At 37.6% G+C, this 25826-nt stretch overlaps 1 protein-coding gene across 3 annotated transcripts in view; it reads right to left on the reverse strand.

Moving 5' to 3' along the window:
• The window catches only part of doc2b (double C2-like domains, beta), a 288545-nt gene that overhangs the window by 99587 nt on the left and 163132 nt on the right, over positions 1-25826 (reverse strand). For all 3 annotated transcript variants that reach the window (XM_067437770.1, XM_067437769.1, XM_067437768.1), the window contains one exon: positions 11514-11593. In XM_067437770.1, the coding sequence (XP_067293871.1) occupies positions 11514-11593 (80 nt within the window). The remainder of the gene's footprint in view (positions 1-11513; positions 11594-25826) is intronic.

Consider the following 25826-nt stretch of genomic DNA (forward strand, 5'->3'; position numbering starts at 1 on the left):
TTAATGGCTGGGATGTTTCTCCTAAGAACATAATCACATTCTATGTTTTATATACCGCAAAACAAAGAGGCAGAGCCATTTTGGTTCAATAAAGATGGCATCTCAGTTGCACAATAGCATTATCAAAGAGCCCAGCAAACAAACAGCACTGCTGACCGGTATCTAACCCCAGTGCATAGCTTACTTGAAGCCACCTGTTATTTTTCAATTACCAGGTGGCGGGTACATCTTGCTTTGATCTGGCCACAATCCAAAAAAATGCTGTCTTTCCGGATGTACAATGCATGTGTTGTACGTTCAACGCGTTCAGTAAAGTAGCAGAGTCTTTCTTTCTTTCTTTTTTTTTTCTCAAGCAAGGGACAAAAAGCAATTGCCTGGAGCATAATTTGTAAACAGTGAATGTTGGCACAGTAACTATAAATACAAGGTTGTTCGTATTATTTTGTAATTCTCCTTTTATTTCCCTAAGGGTTTCAGAAAACAGTTGTTACAGCAACAATATCAATATTACGAAATAATTTTATGTCTTCACCTGTGTACTCGCTTGAGACGGTGTTGAAATAACGGGAAATGGCACCTATTGCATCAATAACTGATTTTCTTTGTGTTTGTGCAGAAGTCACTGCCACAACACAAGGGGTTTGTAGACGGTTGCCAGAGCATTGCTATGCAGTTGCTAAGGGGCACAGGTTTTTTTTTTATGTCACTATGTGGTCACTAGGGTGTTCATGGTGGTTGCTAGGCTATAACATAAAAAAAAGAAGAGTCCCTTATCTATGGTATTCTGGCTTCTCTAGATATGACTCAATTAAGTTTCTTCTTCAATGCAAATCTATGGGACATGTTTTTATCTTCTGCCATTTGAAAAAAAAGGCATGATCTGATAATACTTTGAAAAGTAGCATTCCTACCATTCTGCAGCATGATATGCATTCTAAAGATGAATACACACACTACAAAAGTTCAAAAGTTTGGAGTAATATGGTGAAATATAATTACAAAAAAACATTTAAAAATTGAATTTTCAGCATTTATTAAAGTCTTTAGTGTCACATGATGATCAATGTTGAGAACAGTTGTGCTGCTTCATTCTCTGGAAACCGTGAGACATTTTTTTCAAGATTCTTTGATGAATAGCATTTATTCGAAATAGACATTTAAAAAAAAATAATATAATAAACTTTTTTACTGTCATTTTTTATCCATTTATTTCATCTTTGCTGACTAAAAGTATTAATTTCTTTCAAAGAGAAAAACAATTGTACGGACTCAAACGTTTTGAATGGTAAATGTAATTGCTAATTTCCCTGTAAACACATTTGTTTGTAAATAATGTTGTAAGTAAATGAGTGTAATGAAATAATGTAAATGGTGTGCTTTTTATATCAAGAAGCTGAACAAATGGAAATTAGTGTAGATTACTGTAGGCGTCTTGTTCCTACAAAATCACACAACAATACCATATAGAGCTGGCAATGGTTTTAGTGCCTCTCACTTTGGCTCCATAATAGCTGATTTGAATAGCAGTGTTAATCTGAGGTGTAAAATGAGGAGAGGAAAACAATGAGCTTGTGTTTCTCCAGAGGATATCTGTGTTTGCTGCCCTTTCTATTTACCTTTATGAAGGGCTTCACCACTGACAGAAAGAACTGGGGCTAGTTGCATAAACTCAGCCACTATGTTAGGACGGTTGTCTTAAGCACTAATTTGTCCAACTAGCAACTAGTCAAAATATAATCAGTCTTACTTTTCTAATTCAAATTGAACCGATCTACCATTTATGTAACTGATTTTAAACAGTCTTAAAGACAAATATTAGATGACTTACTTTTAAGACTAGTCTAAGTGGTTTATGCAACCTGATCCCACAGGTGACAAAACAGTCTTATGATTAGCCTTTCTCTTAAAGAGAGATGGGAATGTAACGATGCTGGTTCTGACTCGAATTTTACTTAATGATTTTGGACCCTTAATGATTCTTTTAGTACTTTTGAGGAAGCGTAAATAAAGATCTCATTAAATGTAACACATTTTAGTAAGGTCTTATTACCAATTTTGCTTCCCAATATATTTTTACTGTAAAAAACCCTGATTGTTACATTAAAAGAGATTGGCATGGTAATGGATATGGCAGTTTTCGTGTTTTGGTGAATCAGATCTGCTACGCTGCTGCTGCAGAGCAAGTACCACCACATTCACAGACATTGCTGTGAGCATGTAAGATACTCTGTAGCTGCATATGTAACATACATGAATTAACCCCGTAGCAGATCTATACAGGTGGAGCTGGGGATGGTGGAGGGTTTCTAAAAGTAAGCTGCAGACTGCTAACAGTAACACTACCATTAACAGTTGATGTTTTTTTTTTTTTTAATGTTGAGCCAGAGCTATAACATATAACATTCATATACATTGTAAAACATGCTCTTCTTACTTAGTAATTTTGTCTTGTTTCTAAATATCTAAAAATTCTTAAATCAAGATGCAGTTACTATACAAGTAAAACGACAACATATATTTTCCTGTTTTGTTGAAAATAAAATCAAAATGAAGTGAATTTTTTGCTTAAAACAGGCAAAATGATCTGCCAAATGGACTGAGAAACATAATCCTGTTTCTGATTGAAATCTTGTTTCTTGTTTCCGTCCCAAACATAAAGAAGATTCTTTTTTATTATTTTTATTTTTATAGATTATACTGGCCTTCATTCATAAACATATGCCATTACAACAAACATTTAAAATGTACTTTCTTTAAGTTGTTCCTATATTATTTTGGAGAGTAACTGTGAAATTATTACAGTATAAAATATATTTAAAAAAAAACTCTAATTAAGTTCTCTTTCTCCTCTTCTGGGACTGAGCTGGTTTAAAATCACTCGAATGTGTAAAGTGGCAAGACAAAACGAGTGCAAATGATAAACTTTCACTCTATTATGGTTAAACTTTGCAATTAATCCACAAATCACATGCATGCCTAACCGTGGGTCCTGGTCCATTTGGATCAGGGATCAACTACGATCCGTTACACCCCTTACAACTGCGCTGGTTTCAAAACTATTGGTGTATAATTCTCTACTCTGTGTCTTTCAGGGTTCATCAAACCCTGTTTTTCTTTAGTTTTTAATCAAACCCAAGCAAGGCTAATTGTCTGAGTGTTATGTCATAATTGAAAGTGGAAGGAAGTAGTAGAAAAAGAAAATAAATAATGTGAACAAGTGTTTGGCTTACAGAGTGATAAGATGTCAGCACATTTACGTGCTTAGTGTTAGACAGAATGAACAAAGTGCAAGAAAGACACCCAGAGACCCAAATCAGTGGCTCTCGTCCAACAGGTATGAGCACACGTCTGAGAAAGAGCCCTCCGCTAGAATGAGCTGCACCTTTTCTAACTGAACAAACATGGACAAGATTTTGGTATTCTTCTCTCTTTCATTGCTGCTAGAAATTACACTGGCTGACGAGAGCAATTATAGTACAATCTGTTGATTGCCTCGCTGTGAGAAATGCTCTTTTTCTTTGGAATAACATGCACTGATGAATCGACTTTATGGAAGCCCTGTATAATTAGGTGGTTTAGGGTCTAACCCTCCAGACACATTTTTTGATATATATGGATGCACAGCACAGCCCTTCAGCTGGGTATCTGACAGATATTCAATAGGTTAAATAAACGTAACCTTTCATTGCACAAAACTGTCGTAATGTTTTAAAAAAAAAGAGGTCTAGGGAATATGCAATGGGACAATCTCAGAAGTCTACGAAGTCTGACATCCCTTAAAAGCACTCTAAAAAAATGTAATCCATATCTAAATAAACATTCTGCTTTACCTCACTAATCTTACAGACCATCTTAACCCATCTTTATTTAAAAGCAGAGTTATAATTAAACAAAACTATATATATATATATATATATATATATATATATATAATTTATATATATATATATATATATATATATATATATATATATATATATATATATATATATATATATATATATTTTTTTTTTTTTTTTTTTAATATATATAACTGCAATAAAGTAAAATATAAATATTAGACAAAAAAACTTAATGAAAATTAGAAACCATGCCTTGCAAATAACTAAAAAAATTGAAGATGGAAATAAAAAAATAAACATATATAACATAACTAAAAATAAATTTAACATAAATAGTTATTTTTAAATAATAATATTGTTTATTTGTATAAAAATACAAATGTCAAAAGCATATAACAAAACACCTGAAACTTAATTTAAATCTGAAAACACTCAAAATATAAAAAAGCTAATTCAGTAAGCAACATAAGGGTGGATGATAATATGACCTTATCTAAATCTTATTTCACTTTCTTTTTATTATATTTTTTTTAATCTTTGTTATAAAAATAAGGACAAAAAATGCAGACTGCAAACAATAGGACAAACACAAAGAGGCAATTATAATCCTTTCAAATAAAATTTGACAATATCAGATATTTTAATGATATCAGATACACATTGTGTAGGTAACTATACTGTTTACTTTATTCTTTCAGATCACCGCTCATCTGATTCGCTAAACTGCGGCACAAACATGGCGATGCCCACCACGGGTTAAGATTCAGCTAACATCATCATTATAAAGGTGTTTAAACGACAAAACACATTCACTTACATGTATTTGATGGTCAGAATATTAGATATTTCATAAAAGTTTGTGAATTTTTTAATAAAAAAAATCAAATTTTTTATAAATGCAATACATCAATCATACAGCACTATTGTCAAGTGACAAGCAATGATGCGTCACCATTCTGTTATTTTACATTCTAAAATAACAGTTGCCTTAAAAAAAAACCTCTGTTGGTGCCAGAAAAAAGATTTAAACGTGCATATGACAGCATTAACAACATGGACAGCAGCAGCAGGTATATTAGGTCACTTTAACACCTAATGCAGGGATCTAATATATTGACAAGCATCAGATTTTACCCCAGACTGTCACTTAAGCAATAACTAAACGTGTTTATGTGAACCTTGTGTGCTTTTGACAGTTTAGGTGCAAAAAGACAAGAACAATTATTTTTAATTAGCCAGTACTCTTTCTGTAAACTCAGAAAACCATTTGTCAGAACAGTATGTGTGCAAAATCATTTCAAAGTTTAAACTGACAAAGCTTCAAAATCCATGCAAATGATACAATGTGCACTGTGGCACAATACTAAAAATCTCTCAACCTTTTTGATTTCACACACACACACACACACACACACACACACACACACACACACACACACACACACACACACACACACACACACACACACACACACACACACACACACACACACACACACACACACACACACACACACACACACACACACACACACACACACACACGTTGGTCTATGTGGTTTACAGGGACTCTCCATAGGCGTAATGGTTTTTATACTGTACAAACCGTATTTTATATCCCCTTACACTGCCCCTGCCCCTAAACCTACCCATCACAGGAAACATTCTGCATTTTTACTTTCTCAAAAAAACATCATTTAGTATGTTTTTAAGGCCATTTGAATTATGAGGACATTTGATATGTCCTCATAAACCACATTTATAGTGTAATACCAGTGTAATACCCATGTAGTTATACAAATTTGTGTCCTCATAAATCACATAAACAGGCTCACACACACACACACACACACACACACACACACACACACACACACACACACACACACACACACACACACACACACACACACACACACACACACACACACACACACACACACACACACACACACACACACACACACACACACTTTTTACTTCAACTGACAGAATAATTAATTTTTCTTTGATGATTATTACACTTTACAACAAATAAATAGCTTTAATAAAACTGTATAAGTCCTGGTGGCCGTTGAGAGTTGCTTTAGCAACCGTGAACACATTCCAGCTGCTGGAGAGGACGGCAACGACATTTCTGATGCGGCAGACAAACTGTGCGCTCAACGCATATTACAAAATGTTTCCGACTAAAAGGCATCATGTAAACCACAGAACGGTTTAGATAACGTCTCATGTAAACAGTCCACTGAATCTTTCAATCGGAATGATTTAAAAAAAAAAGAAGTGTGCAAGTAAGCGTGCCTAGAGAGGGACAATCCTGGTTCATAAATAAAAATGACAGCTATTGAAAAAATCGAATTAAAGTAAACACAATGCTAGCTTACACTCTTAATCTTTTACTGTTTTAGCTCATGTTTTGTCTTATTTTAAATCATTTAACATATCTTGAGGCCCTCTGCTTAAGAACCACTGCTGTAAAGGCATATCGTGAGGGCCTTTTCATGATCTAATGTCGCACACATCCCTGCTTTCTACATGAGTACACTTAACCTCTTAAACTCCACGGACCCTATACAGGGACGGGAATGACATTGTCATGTATTTACTTTCCATTTTCTATGTCTGTGGAGGAGCTATGATGTCAGTGGTACCATCTCAAAGCTTAGAGTCTCTACTTTCTGGAGATATGCATCACTTTGACATTTGTCTTACACAAAGTAATGCATTTACACTAAATAACTCTGGTGCCATTTCCGCCTGGATTTGGCCTACCCAAATTGAAAAGCCTCCCATACACACATACAGTGGTCTAGGTTCAAAATGCTGGTGTCATTTTACAGGAAACCCTTTAAAGTTACATAAAACACTGCTAAAAGTGATAAACATGTAAGTATATGTTGTGTAAGCGGTTTTAACCCCCACAAAAATTAGGCGCTTTCTGATTTTTTTAAATAAATTCATTTTTGAAAGTGTGTAACTCAGGCCCTGTGTGCTCTAGGACCCTGCAGACAGTTTGGGCTGCTTACAGTTATTATAATTACTTTAATGACACTGGAATATTGCATTTATATCACTGTATATGGTGAGGGAGGGGGTGGGGGAGGCATGGTAGCAGGGTCGGGGGAGGGGGGGGGGGGTCATCCCTTCAGGTCCATTTGAATAAATCTGTCATACAACATGACACAAACAAACTTATTTTTTCCACTATTTTCTGTAATTTAGTGGAAATAGCCCAAACTGTCTGCAGGTCCCTAAAGCACACAGGGCCTGAGTTACACACTTTCAAAAATGAATTAATTTAATTAATTTATGATGTCATCAACCCGGGAAGAAGCTCGTTGTAGTCCAAACCGGCCGTTTTTGTAGGCAATAAACTGCCATAACTTTAAAAGACAATATCTCCGTTTGCATGAACTTTCAGCGCTGTAACTTTGCATAAACTGTTTATGCTCAAGCAGCAACATTACACACTATTTAAAGTTAAAAAAAGTGAAATTGCATGCAACCACCCCTTTAATGCAAATATCCAAATCAAACAATTAGATAGCAGCTCAATTGCATTTAGAAACGTAGATATGGTCAAGACGACGGTCTTCTGAAGTTCAAACTAGGGTTTGTTTCCCAAAAGCAATTATGGTCGCAAGTTCATTATCAGCATAGTTCAACACGTTTTCCAAAACCATAGTTCCATGAACATTCGCAAACAGCATCACAAAGTTGTGCGGTCGGAGTGACAGATCTCAAGCTGCGGTTAGAAGCAGAGATTCTTGTTTGCATGACATGTGGACTTAATAAATCCTTATCTTGAGCAAAATAACCAAGCTGACATTTAGTACAATCTAATTATAGAATTTCTGAATACAAAAAAAATATAATTTATGTCTTTTAGCTTTTCAAATCAAAATTAAAGTTATTTAGATTTTAGTATGACTATGTTAGTCTTAAATTTATGAATAAGCTGGTATGTTCCAAAACAATGACAAAATTTGCATTTAGGAGATATAAGCATTCAAACCTTACAGTCTCTCACTTCCGTTAAAACGAATTACAGATTTTGATGACATCATCGCAAACTTCACCTTCTCATCAAATCTTCTGTCCAATCAAAAGCTCTTTACAATCTAAAGCCCGCCCCTACACTGCTGAAGCTGCGGCTGAAATCGGTCAGTTATTCACGCATTTACTCATTTCTACACGGTGAATGACACCGCACACTATATATGTGATAGGAAACGGTTCAGTGTAAATATGCTTTCAGTTGAGGCGAATAAAGTCTGTTTTCAAGTTAGTTTCACGCACCGCAGCAGTGCGCACTCACACACACACCAACAGCTCTGGTCTAAAGCTATACTACAGACACGAGAGCGCAGCGCGGATCATATGCACGAGTCGGTGCAGACAACAAACATATCGGACCTATTTGAACTCTGCACAGAATGCTGTATTTCAAAGCGATATGGAGGAGATTATGATGAAAAGTGTTAGAGAAAACTGGCTTTACAAAACAGAAAGGTTCTAATCAAACTGTATACTAACAAAACGCTATTGGCTGTTTCAAAAAAGGGGAGGAGCTGCAAACTGGAGCCGTTTCTGGGGAAATTAGGTCAACACATTAAATAATGTGGTGTGTTCCAAAGCACTTCAGTGGGCCTTTAAAGCACTGTTTTGAAGAGTGCACATGTGTGTCCGTGCTCTAGTACGTAAGAATGAGCCTATGATTGAATCTGGAAATAAAGCAAAATAACTGAGAAAAATGAGAATTACTCCTCAGATGCCATGTCTGTAGCAAAAACATAACTAAAAGAAGTTATTACTCCACCACATGACATCATTAACCAACATGGTTGAACGCCAGATTTGCGACAATATGGTTTTGGGAACCAGTCGTGACTAGCTAGTTGATTTCTTCAACAATGCATTGTACAGTGAGTTAGGTTGTTGTATAGGAAACACACCTCTGAGTATCAGAATGGGGATGCAGAAGAGCATCTCTGAACGAACACCTTGAAGCAGATGGGCTACAACAGCTGAAAAAAGACACTGCCAGTCCTGTCAGCTCAGAACAGGAAACAGACCACAATTTGCACGGACCAAAATTGGACAATAGAAGATTGCAGAAACATTGCCTGGTCTGATGAGTCTCGATGGTAGGGTCAGAATTTGACATAAACAACATGAAAGCATGGATTCATCCTGCTTTGTATCATCAGTTCAGTATGGTGATGGTGGTGTAATGGTGTGGGAGATATTTTCTTGGCATACTTTAGGTCCCTTAGTACCAATTGAGCATTGTTTAAACGCCACAGCCTACCTGAGTATTGTTGCTGACCATGTCCATCCCTTTATTACTACAGTCCATACATCTTCTGATTACAATGAGTTCATGTGTAGTAATAGTAGTAATATGTGGATTGGTATTGGCCCACCTAAAGGACATCACTGGACCCTTGCTGGATCCTCTTCAATTTGCCTACAGAGCAAACAGGTCTGTGGATGATGCAGTCAACATTGGACTGCATTATATCCTGCAACATCTCGACAGACCTGGGACCTATGCAAGGATCCTATTTGTGGACTTCAGTTCGGCCTTTAATACCATCATGCCTGATCTCCTCACAGCCAAACTGACCCAGCTCTCCATACCATCCTCAATCTGTCAATGGATCTCTAGCTTCCTGACAGACCGGCAGCAGCGAGTGAGACTGGGTAAACTCACATCCAGCACTCTTACAATCAGCACTGGTGCCCCCCAGGGGTGCGTTCTCTCCCCACTGCTCTTCTCCCTGTACACCAATGACTGCACTTCTAAAGACTCCTCTGTCAAGCTTCTGAAATTTGCAGATGACACCACTGTCATCGGCCTTATCCAGAACGGTGACGAGTCTGCTTACAGACTGGAGGTTGAACAGCTGGCTGTCTGGTGCAGTTATAACAACCTTGAGCTGAATGCGCTCAAAACGGTGGAGATGATAGTGGACTTCAGGAGGAACATCTCAGCACTCCCCCCACTCACCATCATGAACAGCACTGTGGACGCAGTGGAGTCATTCAGGTTCCTGGGAACTACCATCTCTCAGGACCTGAAGTGGGACAATCACATTGACTCCAATGTGAAAAAGGCTCAGCAGAGACTGTACTTCCTTCGTCAGCTGAGGAAGTTCAACCTGCCACAGGACCTGCTGATTCAGTTCTACTCAGCTGTCATTGAGTCTGTTATATGCACCTCCATCACTGTCTGGTTTGGTTCAGCTACCAAATCAGACATCAGGAGACTGCAACGTACCATCCGGACTGCAGAGAGGATTATTGGTGCCAAACTGCCAACCCTCCAGGACCTGTACTCTTCCAGAGTGAGGAAGAGAGCGGGTAAAATCATCACAGACTCCACTCACCCTGGACACCTCTTGTTTGAACTGTTACCGTCAGGACGGCGACTCCGATCACTGGCCACTAGAACATCTAGGCATAGGAACAGTTTCTTCCCACAGGCCATTTCCCTCTTGAACAGTTAGCCCCCCCCAAGGCAAATGCCTGTAAGTGCAATTATTCCCACTTTTTAGTGCAATATCTCCTAAACTCAGGTGATTACTTATATTACTTATATTATTTATTATTTATATTTATTCTCTCCACCCAAATACTGTAAATGCTCATAATCTATGTCTTCTGACTAAACGTAACCGTGACCTTATACTGTTCATATTTTTCTTCATATTTTTCTTCTTAGAATTTTTTATTACCGTGTTGTATTGTATTGTTTATGTGCACTGGAAGCTTCAGCACCAAAAAAAATTCCTTGTGTGTGAAAGCACACTTGGCAATAAAGCTCTTTCTGATTCTGATTCTGATTCTGATTCACTAAACTCAAATAGCCTCCGGAGTCACCAGATCTCAATCCAGAGCACCATTGGGATGTGATGGAACAGACGATTTGCATCAAGGATGTGCAGCTGAAAAAACTGCAGTAACTGCGGGATGTTATCATGTCAATATGGAATGTTTCCAGCACCTTGTTGAATCTATGGTATGAAAAATGAAGGCAGTTCTGAAGGAAAACAGGGTCCAACCAAGCACTAGCAAGGTGTACCTAATAAAGTGGCCAGCGATTGTATATAGGCCTACTGACAGAAATATTTGGGAAAATACAGGCAAGAAAAAAAAAAAAAAGGGAACTACTGAAGTGTTGCGATTTCATTGCAGTGTTTTGCACTCAAGGCCACAAAGGTACAGAGGTAACGTGTGAGAAACAGCATTAGAAACGGGGGGGGGGAAAAAATGAAAGGGAATGTGAGAGAGATTGCTTGTAGCATACTGCTGGAGGGAAAAAGCCGGTCTACACTGAATACTAAGCAAAACGGACAGCAGCAGATGCTAGCAGCAGTCTGTTGTCAGAGGAAATGCCTCCCACACCACAACAGAGAAGAGAGCACACAGGCAAATGCAGGCCAAAGGGATCCCCCCCGGAGAACATCGTCCCCTATTACAAAGAGAACTGGGCACAATCATTCACTTTATAGATCTATATAGACTCTATAAAAGGAAGGCTAGAAGGAGGAAAGAGTTTTATGAAGTAGCCCACTAGCCTCAAAATACTGTGCAGCCAAAAAGAGCATTTGGATTTGGATATTTGCATTTGTCACACATGCCCATTCCCGAGGAGGTTCTTACCTTGGCTTTGTTGATAGTGCAGTGCAGAGCATTGTTCTCCTGATCATACAGAAGGCTGAAGTCCAGAGTGCCGAGCGTAGCTGTGAGGAAACAGACATAAAAACATCAACAAAGCAGTTCATCTACAGGGCAGACCACAGCACATATACGGTATGCCATTGCAATTAGAAAGCTGTTCAAAACATATTTTGCTCCTCCAGAGACCATCTGATGTCAATTGTACACAAAAAGGCAAAGAGCTTTTTTAATCTGGCAAGCTGTAATTTTAATTTGATTGGCTATCAGGGCTGCACATGTTTTTACAAGGTACCACAGTGCTACAATGAGCACTTCTTTTTAAGCATAATTTTTTAAGCATAATTGTAAATTTCACTTCGTGTTAAAGTACCGTTGAAAGTTTTTTAAGCATAATTGTAAATTTCACTTCGTGTTAAAGTACCGTTGAAAGTTTTTTAAGCATAATTGTAAATTTCACTTCGAGTTACAGTACCGTTGAGAGTTTTGGGGTCTGTAAGATTAAATGTTTTTAAAAGAAAAAATACTTTTATTCAGCAAAGATGCATTAAATTGATCAACACTTTCACAAAACCCCCCCCCAAAAAACATTCAACATGAATTCGATTCTTTCTATCTTTCTATTCTTTAAAGAATCTTGTGTCTCACGGTTTCCACAAAAATATTACGCTGCACAACAGTTTTAAACATTGATATTAAAGGCACAGTATGTAAGTTTTAGCGGCAGATGTCGCTTATTCAAAACAAAGGCATAAGCTTGATGGGAGTTGTAGTTTCTTCACCTCCACAGCCGATGAAAAGGAATCTAAGGGACTCGGGCAGAAATCATCTTCATGAATGAGATTTATTAAAGTTTTATTAACGTTATGTTGGTATGAAGCCGGACGCAGCGAAAGCCTTTGGGAGCAAATGCTAATGAGAGAGATCTGTGCAAAACACCAGACTCAGAGATTATATTGTGCTTATGCGGAAGTCGGTCGCTTCCGCACTTTTTGTTGTGTATGTGGGGAAACACAGTGCTGTTTTACATGGTTAAAACAATCATACTAAATACGTTTGAGTGTGTTGAAAGTTATTACTTTACCCTGTTCACTCAGTGGCTGATATGACTTGTTGTACTTTGGAGTAATCTAGATCGATATTAGAATATCATATTAATAAAACAGGATGACTGTTGCTAAATGATGTGATTCATTTTAAAATATATAGTGTATGATGGATATTAGACTGGCCCTTATTTTTGGACTTTAAATCTTCTGCTCTCACATGCCCAGTCAACTCCCCTTCATTAAAAATGGAAAGATTTTTTTGCTGAGACTACATTTGGAGTGTGCTCAACAAAATTAACATTTTGTATTAGTGACCATAGCATGTAATTTAGAAACATTAGTAAACTGTGAATAAGATTTAAAAACGATAACAGAACAGACCTGTTATTAGAGCTCCTTCATGGTCTGCACTGCCGCTTCATGCTTCACTGCAGTGCACATTGCCAATGAAAGTGAAAGGGGAAAGTGACATGTGAAGGCCAAGTATGGTAACCCACACTCAGAATTTGACCTCTGCATTTAACCCATTTAAGTCAATGCACACATATTAGGAGCAGAGTAGTGAGTAGTGAACACACACACTGCAAACTGTGGACACACACACCCGGAGCAGTGAGAAGCCATTATGCTTTGGTGGCAGGGGGAGAACAATGAGGGGTTAGGTGAGTAGACCATACTGGAATCGAACCAGCACACTTTGGGTTACCAGTCGGATTTCCTAACAATTTGGCCACAAATGCCCCATTGAAGATTGCAATGTGATAAAGACTCCGCCTTGCTTCAAAGCAAATATACTTCAACCTGGTTATGCAAATTGCTCATCTGATATCAGAAACAGTCAAAAGTTTTATAAGTGAATGAAAACTTAGATAATGTCATATCAGATATTAAAGTACCTTTCGATAAAAAAGATTTTTGAGCATACCCTGATTGACAAATTATCTGTATGGTATTTTACTCACATTACATACTTATAGTGGAGAAAGAAATGAGGCACTTTGATGCTCATCAGTCTGTGATTATACCAATGATTTCAAATAAACTAGGCCAAAAACAATACACACACTGTCGATTTTGAACGACATTCTGATGATATTTTCCTATTTAAGTGACTATTCTTCACCAGAATGAGCTGCAAAGTCGATTTGATTGCGACAGTCTACAACGGATTACTACAAGGAGATGAGAATTTTCCTTTTCTCTTTTACATTTTTGAACCTTTCCCATTCCCATTAAGTGTAAAGTCAATATTCCAGTAGGGTCACTTCTCCAAAAGTTAACCTCCCTGCTGATTCTGCCTCGTATGAATGTGGCCATGAGAATCTGAGTCACATCTCATGTGGACTCCTAGCAGTTGGCCTTCAGCTCTACTGTGCAGAGAACATCTTCAGTTCAAGGGCATTAGACTAGGGATGCCCCGATCAGGTTTTTTTGTGCTCCCAATTTGAGTCATTGAATATTTAGTATCTGTAAATGTACAAAATGTGAATAAAAAAAAAAAGAATACAATGATTTGAAAGTTTCAAATTTCAATATTTTATTCAGAATGCAACATAGATGACATATCAAATGTTTAAACCGAGAAAATATATAATTTTAAGGGGAAAATAAATATATTTTAAATTCCATGGAATCAACAAATCTCAAAAAAGTTGGGACAAGGCCATTTTACCACTGTGTGGCATCCCCTCTGCTTTTTATAACAGTCTGCAAACATCTGGGGACTGAGAAGACAAGTTGCTCAAGTTTAGGAATAGGAATGTTGTCCCATTCTTGTCTAATACAGGCTTCTAGTTGCTCAACTGTCTTAGGTCTTCTTTGTCGCATCTTCCTCTTTATGATGCACCTAATGTTTTCTATGGGTGTAAGATCTGGACTGCAGGCTGGCCATTTCAGTACCCGGATCCTTCTTCTATGCAGCCATGATCTTGTAATTGATGCAGTATGTGGTCTGGCATTGTCATGTTGGAAAATGCAACTCTCTTTCCTGAGAGAGACGATGTCTGGATAGGAGCATATGTTGTTCTAGAACGTCTATATACCTTTCAGCATTGATGGTGCCTTTCCAGATGTGTAAGCTGCCCATGCCACACACACTCATGCAACCCCATACCATCAGAGATGCAGGCTTCTGATCCGAGAGCTGATAACAACTTGGGTTGTCCTTGTCCTCTTTAGTCCGGATGACATGGCGTCCCAGTTTTCCAAAAAGAACTTCAAATTTTGATTCGTCTGACCACAGAACAGATTTCCACTTTGCCATAGTCCATTTTAAATTAGCCTTGGCCCAAAGAAAAGGAATTTGTGATCCTCTACCCATCCTGACTTCTGAGAGAACTGCCACTCTGAGAGGCTCTTTTTATACCCAATCATATTGCCAATTGACCTAATAAGTTGCAAATTGGTCCTCCAGCTGTTCCTTATACTGTGTTTACATGTAACTTGTCTGGCCTCTTTTTACTACTTGTGCCAACTGTTTTGGAATGTGTAGTTCTCATGAAATCAAAAATGAGCTAATATTTGGCATGAATGGAAACCTTTTGTATTCTATTTGTAAAATGAGCAGAATAATTGAAACAAAAAAGAAAAAATGGAGATAAAATTAGAAAGCATAAAGCTCACGGTGTCAGAATCCCGGTCTGTCAGTCAAGTCTGAAACAAGATGCAAACCATAGTAAAGCGTTATGGTAACAATGTCTCAGTTGGTAGATCAAAATAAACAGAAAATAAACCATTTGTTACAAAAGTGCGCATAAAATAGGCTAAACATGGAAGCTTGATCATGCTTGTGACATGCTCACATTCATGCACTCACATTTAAACTTCTTCACTTCCTTTTTATGGCTGTTTGCAAAACCACGTGAAGGTGCATACCGTCTAAGGAATGCGAAAACTAAACATTTTCTTGACGACCACCAAGTCTCATTAGCCGGTTGAAACCGGTTAACCGATTAGTTTAAAATATGCCGCACTATTTAAAATAACAGCCGCCAGCCGCGCCTGCAATTTCGCAACTCTGTCGCATCTCTCTATGATCTCTGCCGCTCTGCCTCCTGCTCTCACACACACACTGTCCCGGCGCCGCCGCCTCCCTTCCACTCACGTCACCTTTTTTAAAATCCCCTACAGCGCGAAACATGAGTCCCGCAAACGCGGCGCCGAGAAGCTTGTTTGTAATCGCAGGACAAATGGCTCCTTAGTTTCGAAATAGTTTTGGTACAAGGTGATCGCATTGAAAATAAAGGCATTTGTCTAGCGTTAGAAGCTCATTTGAAACATTGCCGCGGCTCATTTAAGAAAATGACAGCTCCGAAGAGACGCTGCTTTAGTTTGAGGTAGTGCTAACAATAATAAATAAAGATGATGATCAACACCTTATGTGTTACCACTGAAATGTAGATGTAATATATTTCCAAATGTAAGCCCATCTTATGCGGAATGCACGCTTCATACTGTCGTCTGCCCTGGCTCTAACCTCGAGTGTTTTAGCCTGTTTACTTTTTGCAAACCTTTAGCGCGCTGCAACCCAAACGCTGTGACCTCGCCCCAAATGTTTTTATTGGTTTATTAAGTACAAACAGGCCAGTTATGAGAACTCGAGTGTGAGAGATTTGATCACTTCACACAAAAAGATTTTGGAATGAGATGGCTAACTGTAGTAGCGTTTAGGCCACTGTCTATAATAGCCTAATTTATAGAAACTTTATTTTTTTAACCGACAACTTTGATCGGTTAACGTTGATATGGTCAACCATCGGTCAAACGGTCATCGGTTAACCTCCCTAATACCGTCACCCACTGGATGACACCTGCGTGACAGCTGATGTAAAATAAAGGATCAGGCCGATGCTTATCAGTTAAAAAATGCTTAATCAGCCCTGATACTGATCCTTGAGATCGGCTCGGGACAGCCCTACATTAGAAATATTGGAGTAATCAACTAACCATTCCCAGTTATATCCTAAGCAATATATATATATATATATATATATATATATATATATATATATATATATATATATATATATATATATATATATATATATATATATATATATATAAGAATAACTGAGGGGAAAAAACGTATGTGGTTTGAATTTTGATTTAACTTCAACATCAGATTAAGGACACTATATCTAAATCCCTAAGCTTTTGCACCCGCAACAGCTGTTGCTACAGTGAGCCATGATGTAGGAATGCTTTTGTTGAACTTTAATGCCATATGTCCTCCTCCCTTTTGCGTGGGCGTATTCTTATATGATGAGAGAAATGAGCGGGATTAAACCAGGCTTGTGTTTAATTACCCAAACTGGTACCAGCAATGCATGACTTCAATCTCTAATGCACAGACCACTGCCATCAGTGATGGGCTTTACTTTTCCGCAATCACGATGAATTGAATTATATTACGGTATTTTACACACAAAGGAGATTATCGGTGTTAAGGACAGGAAAAATGGACATAGCAAACACACTGGTACAATGTTCATACTACAGCAAAATCGAGTGGTCAAATGTGTTTGAAGCACTAAATATGATTTTGGTCATAAGATTGAAGACATAAGTTTGATAACCAGATTTTTTTATGGTACATCCGTTCTACATAAATCAATTCATACTAAAATAATTTTTTCACTTAACTTCAACTTCATCGAATTGATTTACTTTCAGGTGACCAAATTAAGTGATAGTCTTAGAGTCTTAAAGTGATTTTATATAGTTCCCTGAAAGGATTTCATTAAAACGCCCCTATGTTTTTTTGGAAAATGCCCTTTCATGCAGTGTGTGATATAGCTCTTTTATTCTGCAAAGTTGTAAAGGCAAAAGTGCAAGATAAATAAAGTTATTGTTTCCCAAAAGAAAGAAATGACTGTGAACCGTCTATACGAGGCGTTTGTATTTTGAATCCCACTGCGTGATGGTTCTACATCACTAGAAAATACATTTGCATAATGCCTGCCTATATTGCCCACAAACATCTTGACCAGCCCTCAAACACATCATTTTACTGACGACTGCTTCTTAAATCTCAGTGTTCAACACAGGATTCACAAAACGCTTGCTCTTAAAAAACTGGTCAGAATCAGTTTATTTGGACCAGCTTGCTCCTCAGAATCACAACCTGTAAGTATGATTAAAATATTGATGTATACTTTCAACCAGGTGTTCCAAATAATGTAGTTTAGCATATTGTGTAATTTTCTGCCTAACTGGCTAGCTCACATTATTAAAGGGTTATTTCACCCACAAATTAAATTCTGTCATTAATTCCTCACCCTCATGTTGTTCCAAACCAGTAACACCTTCGATCATCTTCGGAACAAATAAAGATATTTTAATTAACACTTTCCAGGCCCAGACAGGCAGAACAGACATTGTTAAGATTGACACCAGTGGTTCAAACTTATTTTTTGTTGTTGCACAAAACAAAAATAATTATATTCAACAATATCTTCGCATATGTGTCAGTCTCCTTTACATTGTAAATACAGTGCAGCGCTTTAAAAAAATGCAGGTAAAAAAAACCTAAAAAATAACTTTTGGGCCTTGGCACAGAATGACCAGCTAACATATTTTCACGTATCATAGCATCAGCACATTGGAAAGTGTGAACATGTACTAGCCAGGTGAGATTACTTTCTGATTTGATTATAAGAGAAGATTATTGCTATAAAAGGAGGGGAGAATCACTTCCAATCCTTGTGTTCTTGTGTTAGAAATGGTTATCTCCAAAAAAAAAAAAATTTGCTTCGCATCAAACTGGCCTCACATGCAAGGAAATGCTGCAAAGAATATTGCACCTAAAAGAAACTCATTAAGAACTCCATCAAGAACTTCAACAAGAAAGGTCGAGCTGCAATGAAGCAAGCTTCAGAACTTCCTAGACTAGAGTGTCCAGAATCTCCTCCTGAGGATTCAGCTAAAGAAATGTGTTCACCAGTTCAGAGCTTGCTAAATATTGGCAGCAGGTGGGTGTAAATGCCTCCACACAGCGAGGCCAAGACTTTTCACAATGGCCTTCTGTCAGGAATTGTAGCAAAAAAGCCCCTTCTCTTCAAGAAAAACATCAAGGACAGACTGAAATTATGCAGGATGTACAATGATTGGAGAGCAGAAGACTGGTGCAAAGTTATTTTCATGGTAGAGAACCAGTGGTCAATCCTCAAAAGACGAGCATACAAGAAGTCCACAAATTATGATCAACCTCAAGCACCAATAAGGCAAGAATGGAGCGCCATCAGTCAGGATTTGGCCCAGAATCTGATATCTAGCATGCCAGAGCGAATTGCAGAGTTATTGAAGAAGGGTCAACGCTGTAAATATCGACTCACTGCATATATTGAATTTTTGCTAATAAAAACATTTAAAAACTTTTAAAAATGCTTATTGTTTTCCGGTATACATTGGAAACATATGGAGAAAAAATAATGAAGCAATAAACTTTGCAAAACACAAAATGTATGTCACTGCCAGTATATTTTTGGCTGCATTATTCAAATTCGACTGTTGTTATCTGGGAATAACATATCGCTGAAATGCACGATTAACCAATCAGAATCAAGTATTTCACAGAGCCGTATAATACATAGAAATAAAATATTGAGAAAACTGGACTGGGTCAGAACTGGAAGTAGGATGAAAGCAGCCCCAAACAGTTTACAATAGTAATAAAATAAAAAAAAATCACATTACATAATCTTTATATTTACTACTATTGTTTGTTTCTGTGGTTACAGCACAACTGTCACACGGATTGACTGCAGTTACCTGTGCATACAGACATTATTTGATCCACTCCTGTTGGATTATTTTTTTGTATGTGCAAAACAATTTGAGTCACAGCTGTTGGTAAATACTGACTGTCTGAATGTAACTATAGAAGAATACAGAGAGAAAGAAAGAATAATGTGTGGTAGAATGTAAAATAGAAGGGTAGCAGGATTATCCATCTATTACCATTAACTTCAGGCCATGCTGCTTTATGTTCACGTCAGCTGAAGAGCGGCATTACACAAGCTCACTCAACCTGTAATCATATACACACCCCTCACTTATTTTGCCACTCTGGACCACTTTACACTTTAACAATGTCCACCTGAAGTGCATTTTCCATCTGTAAATTTCGATTGAGAGGGAAGGCCAACCTGCAAAAATACGCCTTGACAGCCATCAGCATTTCAGGACTTACAGGACCAGAATGATTTCCTTGAGAAGAATGTCCAATACTGAGATTGCTTTGATCTCAACAAAGCTATTCTAATTTTTTGTCCACAACACAGAAATTGGAAGTAATGAGCTTGCCGGTGAACAGTCTTCTGGGATTATGTTTCCCTGTGGTTAGCTGCCAGTGTGCCAGCTTTTCAGGACAGAAGGCATTATGGCCTCTGCCAGTATAGCGGAAGGAAACAAACAGTGCTGGAATTAGCGAGAACCAAAATCGTATCCACTCTATCCTTGCCGGTTCTGTTATTTTGGGCTGGTCACATGACCATAGACTGGGCTTGTCTTCACTGCTGCAGTTTAAACTCTGAATTGGATGACAGGTGGTAATTTAAAGGGAGGTATCAATGAGGATACAAATTTGGACTTAAGAGTCTTTGTAATTAAATACTCAATTAATTTGTCAAGATTGTCAAGATTCACTTACCTTATGTTTTTTTTCTGCTGTATAATGCAATATGAAAAAAAAAAATCCCTGTATTGAATGAGCAATCTGAGCTATTTCTGTCAGGAACACAATCGTTAAAGATCATTGATTGACTATTACAGTTTGGTTCGGCGGTATGTTTCTGTTCTGGGGAAGAACTCCATGCGGATCCATGCAGCCGATCATGGATAAGAGTAGAGAGAGCAGCAATAACGAACACAATACATTGCAGATATCATTAACGTCTGGTCTAATTAATTAATGTCTAATGGGAATTTAGTCTGATTCAAAGGGAATTAGAATTCCAAATCCTGACGAGAGGAGGAGCTGGGGAAGGAGGAGGATAAATGAGCTCTGGAGAAACACGATAGCTGCTGATAATACTGAAGGAGCTTATATATGTCTGCTGGGATAGACATCATATTCCTATAGGTATAGGCGTGATCAGCCAATAGTCAACTGATGGGAGCTTGACTAACGTGACCTGCCAGAACATATGCTACGCTTTATCTGGGGATCAGAATATTTACACTTAGTCACTTCATGCTTCTATTGATCAGATTGCTATCTGACCAAGCTGCAACTGCCCTCCAAGATTCAATCAAGATGGACGGATTTACTGTAGTTGTTCAGGTAACATTGTCAATGCTTTGTCAGCATACACGTAATCCTCAATTTAGTTTTCTCTTATCGAAGCTGATGGTAATTCTTAACATCTTGATTACTACTTGGCATATTTCATCATATTATTTCACAAATAAATAAATGGTTGTAACACCAGTGACAAATTCTCACAAAACTGTGTTATTTTTGTATTATTTTTATAATATTATAGTATTTATTAAAGGGATACTTCACCGCTTTTTCATATTAAACTATGTTATTCCCTTAACTAAGACGAGTTGATACATTCCCCTCCCCCCATTGATAGAAATTAGAGACAGTAATGGTGCAACACACTTATGTGAGTAAAACGTCTTTTTTATATGTAATAGTAGTCTCAGGGCTATGTGTTTTCCAGACGGGCTACCAAAACGTAAGCCTGTTGGCAGGCCAATGAATCTCAAATAGTGAAATAATATTTCTTTCTTGATCTGGCCGTGTACACATGTATGTGTATGTGTGTGTTTGAGTGTGTGTGTGTGTGTGTGTGTGTGTGTCTTTGCGCTTATATCCACCGATCAGGCGGGCCAAGTAATACAGAAATAATATTCCAATCAATCGCGGGTGGATGAGAAATAAATCATTGTGTTTGTTTGATAAAGAAGTTTACAATCCCTGTGATTTAGAGAATCATTCTGGTTGCCGCTTTCAAAACAAGTCTCCAGTGCGGCACACCCATCAAAACCAGTGTAGAAAATAGCCTATTACTTTATTTAGTAATGATGATTTTAAATGTAAAAACTAGGGGTGTAAGAAAATATCGATACACGTGAGTATTGCGATATTTTGTTTGGTGATACTGTATCGATTCTCAAAAACACTGTATCGATATTATATATTTATTTATTTACATCCAAGATTCCTGGCTTTGTGTTCGAATTAAACCACAGACTGTATGGCCGCCTTATCTCAGAACGTAACTGACACAGAGCGGGAGAAGTTCAACGCTAGCAAACCCAGCTCACAAGACAATATAATTATTCTGCTCCTGCGGTATACAGAGCTGAAGTGTGGACTCATTTTGAGTTCAGCTATAAAGAAGCCACTAAGGAAATCGACAAGAGTCATTTTGTTTGCAAAATCGGGAAACATTGAATCTGAGAGCTCACTTAACATCCGATAGTTTCGATAGAATATGTACAGCACTTTTTCCTCTCAGTAACAAAAAAAACACACACCAAAACTGACAGCAGTGGCAGCAGAACGAAAGCATCTGATCACAGCGATGTGGATATGATGCACCAGCTCTGCAGTTCAGTAGTCTACTTGAAATGGCACTTTATACAATAGACTGCTTTAAAGAAAACAGCTTTACAGTATTAAATATAAAACAAACAGTCATTCACTCATGGAATGAATGAACGATGCACTTTCTGTTGCTAAATAGTTACGAAATGAAAAACTGCTATAGTGTGAACCTTTAAAACATATACACATAAAGAATCCTGCAGGCACTTTACTATTTCCTTTTACTTAGATTGCACAGAATAGTGATATAAATGATACTGTATTAACTGTATTATTAAATAAAACAGTTACTTGTCATGTTTTATGCATATGGTGTGTTCTTTATTCTTTTAAATTTATCTTTCTAAAAAAATATTTTAAAAATTACAATATTACAATATCGCAATATATCACATTGTAACCCCTGTATTGTGATACGTATTGTATCGCCAGATTCTGGTAATACACAGCCCTAGGAAAAAACACACAATTGTCATTAGTTGACCTCAGAATACAGTATAAAAAATGTAAAAAGCCAACCTTTACATAAGTTTTTCAGCATTGTAGGAACATCACATTTTTAACATTAATATCAATGAAAAAATAAATAAAAATGTTGCCATCGATGTGAAGTTTGATTTGAAACTGTTATGACTGAAAATTTAAGGGACAAGTTATGCCACTATATTTAGAAAATGGCCCATAAATACATACGGTCGGGACGTTCATAAAACATGAGCGAGCAATCACGGATGAGATGCATGGACAGAGCAAACACATATACTGAGTATTCAAAAAAAAAAAAAATCACTACATACAGTAGCAGCCACCCAGAACACATTAGCATTGTGAAAGATTGAGAACACGAATTGCGAAAAGATTTCAGCAACAAGCAACTTGTCTGTTCACAGGCGGAGCCTCTCTGCAAGAGCACTGCACTTGCAACAAAATGATTAAGTACATACTCAAATTGAGTGACCGAAACAATCTTTGTCATAGAATACACGGGTTTATTCACACCGAGCTCAATTTGAATGCTGTCATGTCACGTGTGGTTATGACACATTGTTATGGACAGATAGTAACGTTATGGCTTATCTGGAGTGTGGAGCCTGTGATTGCTTAGTGTGATATATGTGTGACATGACATTCCATTAATGGTCTTTTGCTTACTCTGAGGAACTCATTTGTCTTCTCATCTTCTGCAAAACCCCCACACACAGACCTCTCATTGCCACTCATTTATGACCAGAGACTCTGACTCTGTCACCTCTCATTACATCCACCTCAATTACGGCCAGTAGAAATATAATCAACATTGGCTGGTTTGATGGGCTCTGGTCACTTCCATTGCATTTGAGATGCCGCCAATATTGTAAGCACACCATGCATGTTATTGAAAACTTTACATCCTGAGAGTCCCTGGTAGAGAACAGCTGGGCTTAAGAGGAAGTTTGCTGGTATTGGCATTAGTGTTGTCACGATACCACATTTTTGACTTCTATACGATACCAGACTAAAATACCTCGATACCGATACTAATCGATAGCACTGTAAAAAACAAACAAAAAACAGGTAATTATATGACAATAATATGACAACAGAACTTATTATTCATTGTTTTATTTTATTTTTAACTATAAATTCACTTGGCCAGCATGTTCCTGCCCTGGTTTTTTTTACCATTGCTTCTCTTATTGCTATAATAACTACATGCCAGTGAGAAGATCTTTACAGAGATCATCATTATCAATCATGTTATCATTCACTAACCTTTCACTTCTCAACAGGTTGGGATGACCAAAATTTTATTTTATGATATGAGTAATTTAATATTTTTTAAATGTAATATTCTAATTATAATATAGATTTTTAACTTTATCTGTTTTTAAAAATAAGCAAAAAATGCTAATTAAACAATATGACAAAACAGTGCTTTATTTTTCAGCTTCATTAGGTCTATTTAACAAGTCAAGCCAAGAAAGAAATTAAATAATCAAATATAAAACTGCTTACTTAGTCTTCACTCTATAATTTAACTATACACTGATTCTTAATAAATATATTTTAGCTATTTAGCCAAGTATGTGGTGGTTTTCTAATTTTCATTGTTTGCTTAACATTAATCACAGAATATTAGGTCTGGCTTAAGACCTACACGGATCTAATTACCTCAGCTGTATACGTTCACTAAAGACATATCCGACTGTGTTTACCTCAATACTCGCCAGACCGTGCATTTTAACATGTTTGACCATTCAAACCCAAATAATAATCCGCGAAAGAACTGAAGGGCGATCGCATGTTTGTTGTCTGAAAGGCACGTGCGCGCGCTTCAGATCAGAGTCCGGTGCATAGACAGTAAAAGAAATGGACAGAGCTATCCCATTGACTTCAACGGCGGAAAATGAGGCCAATCAGGAGGCACTCACTTCCTGATGGCTGAGCGAACTGCGTAGACTCAGACTGAGCTTGATGACGTAGATGTGACGTGAGCCTCTTGTCTGACAGCTGTAGGTCTTCTAGTAGTTGTGGAAAGGGAAATCTGAATCCCGTTGTTTAAATATTTTCTCCCGTTGCTTTTGGCTCACTATCGGCTTCTCCCCATTCTTCTCCCTTGACTTTATCAGACTTTATGTCTCCACGTCCCCCCGACTGTCTCAGAGACAGTAAAAGATTGCTTCTGAGCGTCTCCTCCTGTCTATATGGTAATTTCTCAACTGTGCGACAGAGTCGCGTTGGTTATGATGCAATCGTTAGCCTATTTTTACAAAAACAGCTTCTGCGGGGCGATAGTGTAAGATACAAGGTAACGGAGCCTTTTATGCATTGTCGTGTTTCTTTAGAAATAAACAATGGACACATGGAGTCTTTAAACGCCTCAGATATAAAGTTATTCACTGTCAAAGTGACTCAAGAATGAATGGGAGTCAATGGGATGCTAACAGCAGGTGATGGCTTGGTTAGCAATGGCAGCCCCTAGGGGTGGAACGCTTTCCGAGCGCTAGATTACCCCCTTGGTCCGGTGGCGCGAGCATGTCCCGCGCAACGCTTTTTCTCCTCATGCGTGCATATTTCTGTTGCTTTCTCTGTCATGCGCTGCGTGTATATATTTAACTCTTCTACTACTTCCAATGTTTAGTGAACAGTGGAAGCAGAGCTCTGCACACGTCCTGACACCTGCTGTCACACATCCAAGCACATTAAAAAATACAGCTCATATTAGCGCTGTCCTCCTTAAAGTACCGGTACTAATAAAAGTCCATATCGTACTTTGTAATAGCAGGGTATCGGAATACTTTTCTAGTACCGGTATATCGTGCAACACTAATATATATATATATCCACAAACCTACCCATCACAGAAAACGTTCTGCATTTTTACTTTCTCAAAAAAAAAAAAAAACTCATCCTGTATGATTTATAAGCCTTTTGAAAAGGGGACCGCTGCCTGGTGATCTCAGGTTTTACTATCCTTATGGGGACATTTGGTCCCCACAATGTAATATAAACAAGGACACACACACACACACGCACACGCGCACACACACCTGCCAATTTGCTCCTAAATATGAGAGAATCATTCATATAATAGTAGTTTGTTATTAAAGACTGGAAGTCTTGCTAATGGAAAATGTGAGACACATTTATTTAATTTAGACATATTCAGTTTTGAAAAATCTTTTTGACCTTTACTGCAAATGATAAGCA

Source organism: Pseudorasbora parva, chromosome 3, assembly GCF_024679245.1.
Source record: "Pseudorasbora parva isolate DD20220531a chromosome 3, ASM2467924v1, whole genome shotgun sequence".
Lineage (NCBI taxonomy): Eukaryota > Metazoa > Chordata > Actinopteri > Cypriniformes > Gobionidae > Pseudorasbora > Pseudorasbora parva.